Source organism: Pan paniscus, chromosome 8 (genome assembly GCF_029289425.2).
Source record: "Pan paniscus chromosome 8, NHGRI_mPanPan1-v2.0_pri, whole genome shotgun sequence".
In the NCBI taxonomy this organism is placed as follows: domain Eukaryota; kingdom Metazoa; phylum Chordata; class Mammalia; order Primates; family Hominidae; genus Pan; species Pan paniscus.
Genome location: NC_073257.2, coordinates 105,020,874 through 105,033,904, shown reverse-complemented (window position 1 = coordinate 105,033,904; position 13,031 = coordinate 105,020,874). Strand labels below are relative to the sequence as shown.

The window sequence follows — 13,031 nt, the reverse complement described above, 5'->3', positions numbered from 1 at the left end:
AATCATGTTTTTAAATATCCCAATCTGGAATGCCACTTCAGTGCCTCTCTCTAGAGGCCCTAAATGTGAAGCTGAGATATTTTTATCTTCCCGTTTCAGGAAGTTAGCCCTACTCCTAAGGCTGCTAAAAGTTTAGCTGAACCAGGCCTTCTCCCTCCTTTCTGAACTATCCTGCTAAATACATTTTTTCATATAATTTAAGCATAGATTCCTAGTAATACATAAGAATAAACCAATATAGTACTTACATTCACACTGTATGACATCTAAGTTAAACTGCTGAACAGCTCCCATGCTTATTTGTTTTAACTCACTGTCCAGTAGCATCTGCATTAAGGATGTTGACAGATGCTGGCAGGCTGACATGCAAGCTGTCTGAGCAACTTTCCCCTGTTTAAAACAATCAAACCAAAAATCAAACAAATAAACACACATAGAAATACATCATAAAGAATCAGAAAAATCATACACCTGGCATTCTTTTTGTTGCTTATGCTTGGTACAATAGTGGTTACTTTCCTTCCTGTTTCTGTATTCTGAGTGGTTATACCTTTATATCATAGAAATTAACATTAATATTCTTAGTTTACTTGGCTTTCTCAGGATATAAATATCATTAAAGCTCTAACTGCACAAAGGAAAATTAAAATACCAGTTAAAAACTATTATTTCAGATCTCTCGAAATACTGAAAGCACTTTAGAAATGCATATTAAAATGACACTTATGACATAAAATAAGTCATACTGACAGAACATTTTATCCATATAATGCTCCTTAATCTCTCCTTTAGCTAATTAACCAAGTCAGAATAAAGGAAGTTAACAGTATAATTTACTATTATTGCTATTTAAATTACAGCTAAAATTCAAAATACCCTCTGAATCGTAAGTCCTTACTTCTAATCAGAACATTAGTCTATAGCATAGCTTCAATCACTGGCAGAAAAAAAAAGGTTTGTCTACCAATATGACTTCAAGATTATCTACAGATGTGCATTTAGCTTTAGAAATTCAGTTTTTAAATCATCTGGTAGGTTGGAAGTATGTGGTTGAATACTTGTGGTTTTCTTTCAGTATAATATACATCATTAAAAAATATTTCCTACTATAATAATCTCCTAAAACTCTACATGAACTTTCACTGATGGCCTAAATTGTTTTCTTAAAAATGGCCTTTTTAAATGTTTAGCCTCTGCATTACACAGCTGACTCACAAAACTACATCATTTTTAGTGTAAATTAATTTTTTTTTTTTTTTGAGACAGAGTCTCACTCTGTGGCCAGGGCTGGCGCAATCTCGGCTCACTGCAAGCTCTGCCTCCTGGGTTCACACCATTCTCCTGCCTCAGCCTCCCAAGTAGCTGGGACTACAGGTGCCCACCACCACACCTGGCTAATTTTTTGTGTTTTTAGTAGAGACAGAGTTTCACCATGTTAGCCAGGATGGTCTCGATCTGACCTTGTGATCTGCCCGCCTTGGCCTCCCAAAGATAAATTATTTTTTTAAACAGGTTTTGCATTTCAACTAGAGGTTTAAAATATTATAAAAACTCTTTTAGGTAAAGTTCTCCTGCGTAATACTGCTCCTAGGATGGCTACCTTCAACTGACAATCATGTGATTTCATGATGGAATGACTACTATGATAGGATTCAAAGATCTATGAATATCATCAGAAATAATTACTTTTGGAAGACATGCCATGTTTTGCCTCATTTGCATTAACAAATATTTACCCAGTCATATTTGATAATTATATTTTTCCTACTTATCTCAAAGGCCAGAAAGCTACAAAATCATGACCAAAATCTCCCAAACAGAAATGTTACAATATATTAGTACAAAAACATATTACATAGGGTTGATTTGTGAGAAAGGTAATAAAGAACATAAATACATTTTCAAGATGCTTATTACAACATTTGTTAAATCACACATTAAAAGTCAGACTAGAAACAACTTTTTGAATGAGTTTTTTGCATTTAGACACTATGCACAGTGAAAAACTGCATATGTGAAACGGAATGTCAATTTCTCAATCGAAAACTTAAGAGATAAAAGCCGATGCAAACAATATATTTGACAGATACTGATGAACTGCCAAAAAGGAATGTAACAAACAATGCAAAACCCAGCATGATTCAAGATCCCCCAAACTCAAGAGGAATTAGTCTGGGAGACATGCAGCTCCATTCCCCAAGCAGAATAATATCAATATGAATGAGAAGTGGGGAAGCAGAGAAAGGAGAAATCAATGGCATGTCATTTAATTACAATGTAATAGGCTTCAGAATACTTAATGGAAATGTCATTTTGACCTAATGGAACAACTAGTGCATTTTAGTTTAATGTGCTTCTCCATCAAATCAGCTCCATGTCCTATGCATGCTGCCACTATCATGTACTAACTGCAAAAGCTGATTAATAAATTGCCAGAAAATTACTATTAAATTAATTTCATAAGCAAACACACTGTACAATATAAGTGGTATTATTTTATGTAAACTTTTAAAATTTAACATGGGTTCAGACGCTACAAATGATTACATAGCAATAGCACTGGAGCTGAAAACGATGGTAAGAGTAGACACTGGCTATTCCAGAAACCTGGTGGAAATAAGTAATGAAAACACACATGCACACATACGTACACACACACAAATTTAGCTCTTTATTTAAATATCATGCGTAATACTAAAATCCTAACATTGAATTTCTTTTGATTAGGCATACTAAATCCAGGCTTATTGTTCTCAAAGATAGAAGATTAAAATATTTATAAAATATTTTATAAATCTTCAGATGAAATACATAGCTCAAAATTTAAGTTCACAATATCAAAAGTTCAGATTCTTTAAAATTTTTTAAAGTTATATTCCATAAGATTATACGATATTTTTTAAATGTCTACTTTGTAACTATAAAATGTATACAACTATTCTTAAACTTCATGTACTACATATTTTTAGATAGAAATGTTAACACTCCAAAAATTTACACACCCGAAAATATATTTGAAAATTTATTTTTAATGTCTATAGCCATTGGCACACTCTGGTATAATCTTCTGAACACTATTATTATTATTATATTATTGATGTCTTTAATAATATATCATTTTCTAGAATAAAAATAGTCTGAGTACTTTTACAATGATCTTTTAAAAACTAGCCCTTCTCATTAGAGACGCTCTAGTTTTTAACATTATTAACAAAAAAAGCCAAAATAATTAAGTGAAGTGACTGAGAAAACACAGCACATTTAATAAATTTCAAGCACCTCAAAATTTCTCTTGCCCTCATCTGAAAAATTAATTGCAACTATTACCAACATTTTCCCTCTCTTTACAAAGTTCAATAAATAAGTAAAAACACCTGCTAAGCTTTTAAAGTTAACTACTTTTTTACCCTGCTCTAACATTTGGCTAAAAACAACTTGCAAAGAGAGAAAACCCTTAGACAAACTTCTTATATTTCAAAGGAACTTGTAAAAGAGAATCTGCTGACATATTAGATCCTTTTTGCATTACCGAAAAGCTTTTCTTCTAAGAACAATTGTGGTAAAGAGACATTTGGCTCCTAGGAAATTCCCAAAGGGTCAACCATATGCATCCTTCCATGGCACCTTCACAGTGCTGCTTTCTAAATTCATGTCTCAAAAACAGCTTTCATCATTTACTTGTGTGTCAGTCAATATGATTTATGGACTGCATTCAACAAAGTCAAAGCATATAGAATGAGAAATATGACTACAATCTGCTAATTTGTTTTGTATTGAGCCACTTAAGAGTCAAAGACCTGATGTCAGACTGAGACCAGTAACACAATTAACCAGCCGGTGACAGATTCATCCATCCTCCCTGCCAGGCTGTGCCAATCAAAGACAGCATGAGGCGACATTTGGTGAAATCAGTAAGAAAACTCATTCTCTAAGTAACTTATGTGAGACCTTGATTGACACTTTTTGAATTTAGTTTGTGGAACACAGCCACTCTTTACCCAATAGTCCCTTACTGCAAGCTGTGAAATAAGGCTTTTAATGCCAATCACAGGAACAATAAACCACAAACCACCAACCCTCAGTTTAAAAGGAATTAAGAAAACACATCTGCTTGTATGTCAAGACAAATTTCCAAAATAATTTACTATCATAGATTAGGCTAAAGACACTCCGTTTCCTGTGAAATATCATAAAATAACAAGGTAAAAACACAACATAGTTTATTAGATTATGGCTCAAAACTGGTTTGTTTTCAAAGTAATGTTTTCATGATCTACTCTAATATAATTGTAAGAGAAATGTAGAACACTTAAAAACTAATTTGGCCCATTTAAATTTTCATTTGAAGTTTTCATTTGTGTCTTACCATTTTCTTATTTCAAAGGTCTATTAAAAAAAGGTTTGATTTCAACAGTAATTATTTGAAAGCACTTTACAATGCTGCTTTCATTCTCTCAAGTACATTTAATGTTAAAATGTGCTCTTGAAATCACATTCTTTCCGTATTGGTCTACTCATCCTTAATGATTCCAGGAGAGTCCATTTTTCTTTATTTATATTCCCACAAAAGGTTAACTTTGTACAATAAACTACTTTTTTACTTAAGTAAAAAGAAATACACAGACTCAAATATATTGTACAACATATTATTCTTTACATTGATAAAAGGTTTTGTTTAAAAAGTCTAACTCTTGTCAAAGAAAAAAGGAAAACCGAAATAAAATCATGGTCAATTTGGATATTAAACCTAACACTGATAAGTGACTTCATTAATTCTGATTCTGTATGGCTTTTTAAAGTTACCTAAATTAACGCAGTAAAATATTATCATTTTATACAAACTCACTATCATCGTTTGCTACATAAATTTCAGTTACGAGACTACGAAACAGTCTTTTTCAGAAGCAAAAGAAGGGAAGTATTTTAATGAATTAAATTTTTAATTCATTAATGAATGAATTAATGAATAAATTCATAAATTAATGAATTTAATTTCATTTCGGTATGTGTATTTTAAAAGGTTATAAATTGTAGCTCTCCTAAAGAGTATGTGTATTTTAAAATGTTATAAATTGTAGCTCTTTTAAATTTTAAATTTAAATTTTAAAATACACATACTGAAAGAATGAGGTATTTCATCAGGTGGAAACACTAAAATTAAAAATTATAAATAGTTAATTGAAATATTAAAAAAGAGGTATAGTTGAAAAACAGGTATTTTAATTCAAGAAATCTGTTACTCCTCCATTTTATATAAGAACCACTAATCTAGAGTTTTACTATATGAAACATCTTGTTCAAATGTAAATACTGTTATGAAATCAGGAAAAAGATACCTAAAACATAGAATATGAAACTTTCCCCAAGATTATTTCACAAATGCACAAGAATTTCTGTACCTAGTAAGATCAGTTTTAATTCATTTTCTGGCTGAACACTGTACATAACACTGAAATGTCTGATTCTCAATAATATAGAATAGATATGTTATAAAGGTTTAAATATCAAGATGAATTCCCTTAGTGAGTTCAAATAACATTAATACTACCTTGAAGACAAATTTTTTTTTTTTTTTTTTTTTTTTTTGAGACAGAGTCTTGATCTTTCACCCAGGCTGGAGAGCAATGGAAGGATCTCGGCTCACGCAACCTCCACCTCCCAGGTTCAAGCAATTCTCATGCCTCAGGCTCCCAAGTAGCTGGGATTACAGGCATCTGCCATCATGCCCGGCTAATTTTTGTATTTTTGTAGAGACAGGGTTTCACCATGTTGGCCAGGCTGGTCTTGAACTCCTGACCCCAGGGGATCGGCCCACCTGAAGACAAATTTTTGAAATTATGCTCTAAAATTCATAGATCAAAATATACTCATTTTAACACCCACAACATTCCCCCAAATACCTCTTTACACTCTATATTCCTCTTATACTCTATTTCTGTCCATCTCTAACTACTTCCAGCCCTGAAAGAATGAATTGGGACACATCAGTTAACCACAATCCCACAGTCAACTATAAATTCCCATTCTCCCCTCTGAGGTTGTTCTCCTTCCAACAATTACCAATCATAAGGGTATGAGACAGTAACAGAAATGTCTACTCTTAAGACACACACACATACAGAGAGAGAGAGAGAGAGAGAGAGAGAGAAATAGAACATGATCATCTTAAAGTTGAAAAATTTTTTCCTGAACTGGGAAAACCACAGGACTGCATAATACATGGCGTATTTTTACTTCCCTCAAAACTTCCCCTATCCCAATCATAGGGCTTATCAAACTTTGGCAGTCTTTTTGTTTGTTAAACAATCTTTTGAGTATGGCCTTAGAAGGCATGCGGTATCCAAATTTTTAGCTTTCTACAAGTAGCACTGCTTCTGCCATGGCAGTCCCATGATATTGCCAAACTCACCCTAACTTTTGTTTTTTTTTTTTTGAGATGGAGTCTCACTCTGTCACCCAGGCTGGAGTGCAGTGGCACCATTTCAGCTCACTGCAACCTCCGCCTCCCAGGTTCAAGCGATTCTTATGCCACAGCCTCCCCAGTAGCTGTGACTACAGGCATGAGGGACCATGCCCGGCTAATATTTGTATTTTTGGTAGAGACGGGGTGTCACCATATTGGCCAGGCTGGTCTCAAACTCCTGACCTCATAATCCGCCCACCTCAGCCTCCCAAAGTGCTGGGATTACAGGTGTGAGGCACCACACCCGGCCAGACTCTGTCTTGGGAAAAAAAAAAAAAGTTGCCAGAATCACTAACGGGTTAGACAACAGAAGTGGTTTACATATAATCATTAATTAGTAAAGTGGACAAATGTCACTCAAGCAAACTGGCTTCCCTTTCATACATGTAGGTGGCAGACTATTATAAACAGCCATATACAAAAAGATAGCACAAAGTAGGTCTTTGTCACTCATGAATTTGTATTTAGGTTTCAATTCTTGATATTGACTCTCAGAGTCTAGTACAAGCAGAACTTCATTTGCTGAGGCACACATTTGAATAACATGTTCTGTGAAACGGGTTATGATGGGGGAAAAAATGACTCAGAGACTGAGTGCAGTCAAAGTCTCAACCTCCCTGGGGTTGGGGGAGGGAGAGCATTGGGATAAACAGATAATGCATGCTGGGCTTAATACCTAGGTGATGGGTTGACAGGAGCAATAAACCACCATGGCACATGTTTACTTATATAACAAACCTGCACATCCTGCACATGTACCCTGGAACTTAAAATAGAAAAAAAACACAGGAAAACAGTCTCAACCTTCCTAACACAACGTGGCTTTGCTTTCTTCTGTTAGTTAACATGAATGAAGTAACTCTCATTAAGGTCTACAGCTTCAATTGCATTTTATATAGTTCTTTCCTAATCCACTGGGTTCCTACTAAAACTCTCGTGTTGTTTCCTTTTAAAAGCCCTTTCATTACTACTACTTCCAACTAAGCCCTGACCGAGGGCAATTCAAAATATTGTTTTCTGCAATGTTTGACATCAGGAAAATATTTAAGTATGCTATGCTATATACAAACTTAAGACTTATAATTTATGAAATTAAATTTCTCACCAAGATTAGCCAGCACTTGGCTAACTTAGACAACTTAGTAAATGTCTAAAAGGATCAAAGTTACGAAATACAAATATGTTCATTTTCAACTAAGAAGCAAGATTTTTAAAAATTAACATCTAGTAGTGAAAATCAACTGTTTTATAACATTAAGAAAAAGCTTAATAAGAATAAAACTTCTATTTCAAAGAGTGGACCTTGACTATTTCCACATTTTTCAAATATTTTGTCTCAAAGTTTTTTTAACTCTTTCCAATACAGGGATATATTATATTGTCAATGGTTTGTTCATGTTGATTTTTGTATACTTGGAATTAACTCATAACAATGGATATAATATAAAAATGGATATCAAAATATGTCAGAAATACCACTTTGATTCCCACAGAAATAACTACAACATAAAGAACTTTTTGAAAATACTCAATATTCAAGTGCCAAACTTTCAAAATCTCTAATGCAAATTTATCTAAAACTGATCCCAATATCTGCCCCTGCCTCGTTAAACTGACAATAACAATTTGAGTTTTTGGATGGCCGGTCAGTTTTACTTCTGAATATCACTTCTGTATGTTGAATTATATGGTTCATCAGCAGGAAGTCTGTTAGCAAGCTTAATAAGCACTCAATGATTATTATATTGAGTGAGTAAAAAGGGCAAATGAAAGCCTAAGGGTCTGTGTCTTCAACAGGACAAAGTATTTCTCCTTAATGTTGGGAATTTGCAACAGTTATTCTGGTGCTAAAGGGTCTTTTGTTTTGATCACTACTAAATTTACAGTTGAGTCTAGAGAGCTGTGGTTTTAGTTACTGTATTTTTCCTTCACTGAGGTGTGCAAGAAATGAGTAAAGTATAAATACAAATATTTCTAATCAGTACTGGTATCATCTTTACTAAATAACTCTCATACAGATATTTTCCAAGTTTCTGCCTGAGAATAATAGATTGCACCTTCACTTCAAAACTAGAAAGTATTCTCTATTTGACAAATTTCAATTTGGAAATTGATTTTTTAGGCAGTATACTTTTATACGCTTTATACAAACAAGAAAATGACCTTCATGTTGTCCATTTCTTCACTCTTTCATATTTACTTAAAAAAACACTTATCAAGCAACTACTTTGTGTAAGACACTGTGTTAAGTGTTACTAAATATACAAAGATGAATAGATGTAGTTCCTGACATAAGAGGTGTAAGTTCTACAATAAGGAAAAGAAGGCAAGTCTACAAACAGCAGTAGTATAAAATAAAAACAGGACCATAAAAGCAAGACAAAGTATCCACATGCAGTTAAGTGGAATCAGCAAAGGCTTTGTGAAAGAGGTTGCATTAGAATGTCTTTGGGAAGAGATCCAGGATTTTTACAGTTATAAATAAAGCTAAGGCAGAAAATCCAAGATAGATCCAAGACACAATGAATATGCCAGTTTGGATGCACATGTTTAGTAATGGTCAGAAATGCGTGTGTGTGTGTGTGTGTGTGTGTGTGTGTGTGTGTATTTTTTGTAGAGATGGGGTTTTGTCATGTCAGCAGTGATCTTGAACTCCTGGCCTCAAGTGATCCACCTGCCTCGGCCTCCCAATATGTTGGGATTACAGGCATGAGCCACCGTGTCCGGCCTCAGAAATATATGTGGAAAGAGGCTGAGATAATTTTCTTTTTGCTAGCCTGTGGAATTTCTACTTAATTCAATAGATAATCAAGAACCCCTGATGTTTCTGAATAGGGAAATAAAATTAGACTGTGCTTCAGAAAGAATAATCTAGCACTGGTATATAGGATGGACTGAAGTAAGGAGACACTGTTGGTAGAGACCAATTAGAAGACAATTACACTAATCAAAACTTGAACTTCAGTAACAGGAATAAGAACAGAAAGAAGAGGATATAGGTTAGGAACACTTGCATTTCAAATGCTAGATAAGATTTTGTTTTTCCCTAAGAAGAATTTTCAATATTTATACATTCAAAGAATACTTGTTAGTTCTTATTGTGTCAAGAGCTCACAAGTAAAGGTGAAAAAGACAAATATGGAAAAAAAGCAAAATACGATTAAGCCATAAAAAAGGTAAGAGCTAAGGCAATTCAGAAGACCAATACTGAGCTGGGATGAGAAAGAAATACCTGCACTGGGTCATGAATCACACTGGGTCATGCACTGGGTTAGACTTCTACGAGTGCAGTTTGGGATCAGGGTGGTAGAGAAAAAGCATTCAGGAAAAGCATAAACCATCTTTGAAACAAGTAACGATAACAACTAATATTTTTTGAGTATTTATTATATGCCAAGCACTTTTCTAAACATTTTAGGTATACTATTTCATTTAAGCTCACAAAAATCTGTAGGGTATATGTTGCCACATACCTCATTTTACAGATGAGGAAAGACCACAGAGAAGTTTCCAAATGCACCTTAATATTAAGATGCATTTGAGGTGAGTGCAGTGCTTTTACAATCTAGTCTCAGAGAATCTTGACTGCTTCACAAACAACTAATATTACCTTCAAATTTAGGTTTCCACAAAACTAAAAATTTATCAAGGATGTTGCCAAAGTAATTAGCCTTTAATTTAAATACCTAAGCAGAGAAAAATAAGCCTGCAGGAAGTTCATTATTTTCTAATTTACATGCTAGCTTTAGTTTATATCTACTTACCGACATGGCTGCATGATCATTGTTGTTAGTCTGAGAAGGAAGTCAGCAAGGCAATCAAATAAAAAAGGAAAATGTATTCTAATCACAGCAGAATCAGTGTTTAAAGTAGCAAAAGGGAATATACTCTAAAACAAGCAAGTTCTTTCTGTGTTTGTTGCTAATTTAGAGGCATTCATCTATCACATAAATGTGACCATAATTTTTTATTTTGAAGATTTAGGCATGAGTTTTTACATCCATACTAATCAGACAAATCCTCCTCCAAACTTTTGTCTCTCTCATCAAGTTGTCTAGTCAGAATTAAAAAACCAAGAGCTTTAGCACTTATGTCTACTGAATAAGCAAATTTAGAACACATCAGTTTTTTGACAAGGTTCTGTGCTACAGAGCAGTGATTCTCAAATATTAAGCAACAAATGCAGCTTGTTAAGCTTCAAAAATTTTAGTTCAGTTAGGTCTAGGGCCAAGCACTGGAATCTAAATATTTAACAAGAAGCTCTTCCCACAGATGATTTTCATACAGAAAGAAATGTCAATTTCTTCAAAAATGACAAAATTATAGAGAATATATTATTCTGAAGATGCTTAGGATAAGTCTACTTCTTCACATAATCTGCTAATACAGCTTAAATAAATTACTCGAGGAAAGATGGCGCACTAAATTATTTTACAGCTAATTATTTAAATGTTTTGTCTCCCCTAAGGAGTGAACAGCAAGTCAAAGTAAAAACTAAATCACTGGTCTCAATTTAAATACATATATGCCCCTGCCGTAGTTCTGTACTAATCATAAGGTACTGGCTTATTCCTTAAAAGCATTAAGGATTAATTACACATTAATTCCATAAATAATAAGAATTAATTAAAATATCCTTAAAGTACTATTTAATTTTTTAAATTACCTAATTTACTTTTCAAATTTTAATAATAAAATATATGGTATTCAAGTACTTTTTTTTTTTTTTAAGAAAAAGATATTTACCCAGATATGTGGATTTAACTTTATTATATTAGGTCAATGAAACCAGAATTTATGTATTAGTGGAAGCTGAACTTCCAGTATTGCCTAGACTGAAGGTCCCCCTCCATATGGGAAGCTGCCCTCTTCACCAAATACATAATGAGTAAAGGAGAAACCACAAGCAGAAATGGAAGAAGCAGATACTCACTAGCCAGGCTGGTCAACCTAATTAACCCTAGTAGGCACTGGGACAGCAGTTGTGTTAATCAGACAAAGAACTCTTCTGGAAGACTGGAATAGACCCTAGATAAACACTAACTTTTTTCTAGATTAACTTCGAATAAATTTTATTTGCATTAGTAAAATTATCCCACCATCATAGTCATTTTATTCAACTATATTTTCCATAATCTTTAATCTTTCAAAGTGTATATAAAGATGTCTTAGGAGATACAAAGGCCACAAAGTTAAGATGAAATTCAGACAAAATTTAGTAACCTAGTCAATAAAAGTCAGTCAACAACATTCAACATATAACTACCATGTATGTCACAGGATGTGATAATGAAAGTATCACAGTTCACAATATATCATTTTTACATGAATTAGATTCAATAAATCACATCAACATTATTCATTGCCGTTATAAATTTTTAAAAATTAACATTCAAGTAAGAAAAAACAATTTTTAAGGATATATATATATACAATATATGGTTATATTTTCATTTGATAAGGAAAACACATAAATGTATTCAAAGCTGCCTACGCCATAATTTAAAAATTGCAATCCTTGTATTTTTCAATTCTTTTTGGTGTCACATAAAATAAAGGGTTATTAAAGCCATGATTGTACTGTTGACTACTACCTTTTTCCTTTATAGTTTTCAATCATGTAAAAGGCCATCTGAACCCATATACTTAGAAAAAAGTGTGAACCAAAAAATAAAGGGCAGAAAAGTGCAGAGCTAAAAGAGGACATGAGGTGTCAGAATAAATAAATCAACATTTGGATTGAAACGTTACATTTGTCTGAAAGAATGATGCTTACAAACATACAATATTATATACAGGGACTTTAGAGATGATCTAATCTTCTAGGAGAAGGAAGCAAGTTGTTCAGAATCAAGATGGCAGACTAAGTTAATGTTTACTCGTATCCTGAGATACAAGTAAAATAAAAAGTATAGAACTTCAAAAAAGAATAAAATGTTTTCAACAGCAGAAAAAAATGAAGGTGTATGTGGGAATTCATGAACGGGTGCTTTCTGCAAGACAGAAAGCAGATGAAACAGAGAAAAGAAAGCCACTGCCCGTTATATGCTAACAGAGAAGTAGTACAGTAGAGCTTGGAGCCAGCTGTGCATTAGAAGTCCAGAGTTGCAGGTATGAATGAGGATAAAAATGAGAAACGGGATGGAAAACAGGGAAAATAACTGAAGATTTCTGAAACAATTGTACCAATGATCCCCCACCCAGAGGGCCAGAGAGCACAGGCAATTACCCTAATGAAAGAATATTTTGGGGAGAGCTGAGGCTCCTGATGCAGGGAGAAGTAAAGGGGAGCACAGGAGAGCAGAGGGGGATGGGGCAAAAGGAGGAAGAGGGAGAAGAAGGAAAGGGAATACATTCTCTTGATATTTCTTAGAATTCAGGTTTTGTTTTGTTTTGTTTTGTTTTGTTTTTGAGACAAGGTCTTGCTCTGTTGCCCAGGCTGGAGTGCAGTGATGCAATCATGGCTCACTGCAGCCTAGACTTCCTGGGCTCAAGCGATCCTCCCACCTTAGCCTCCCAAGTAGCTGGGACTACAGGTGTGTGCCACCACACCTGGCTGATTTTTTGT

General features: G+C 33.9%; 1 protein-coding gene across 23 annotated transcripts in view; it reads right to left on the bottom strand.

Annotated features, from left to right (window-relative positions):
* EXOC6 (exocyst complex component 6) overlaps positions 1-13,031 on the bottom strand; it is a 257,578-nt gene that overhangs the window by 61,537 nt on the left and 183,010 nt on the right. For 17 of the 23 annotated variants that reach the window (XM_055093148.3, XM_055093149.3, XM_055093143.3 and 14 more), the window contains one exon: positions 249-390. In XM_055093148.3, the coding sequence (XP_054949123.1) occupies positions 249-390 (142 nt within the window). Of the gene's footprint in view, positions 1-248; positions 391-5,106; positions 5,816-10,227; positions 10,258-13,031 lie in introns of those variants that run through there. The other 6 variants (XM_055093140.3, XM_034931107.3, XM_063607821.1 and 3 more) reach the window with 2 other exon arrangements.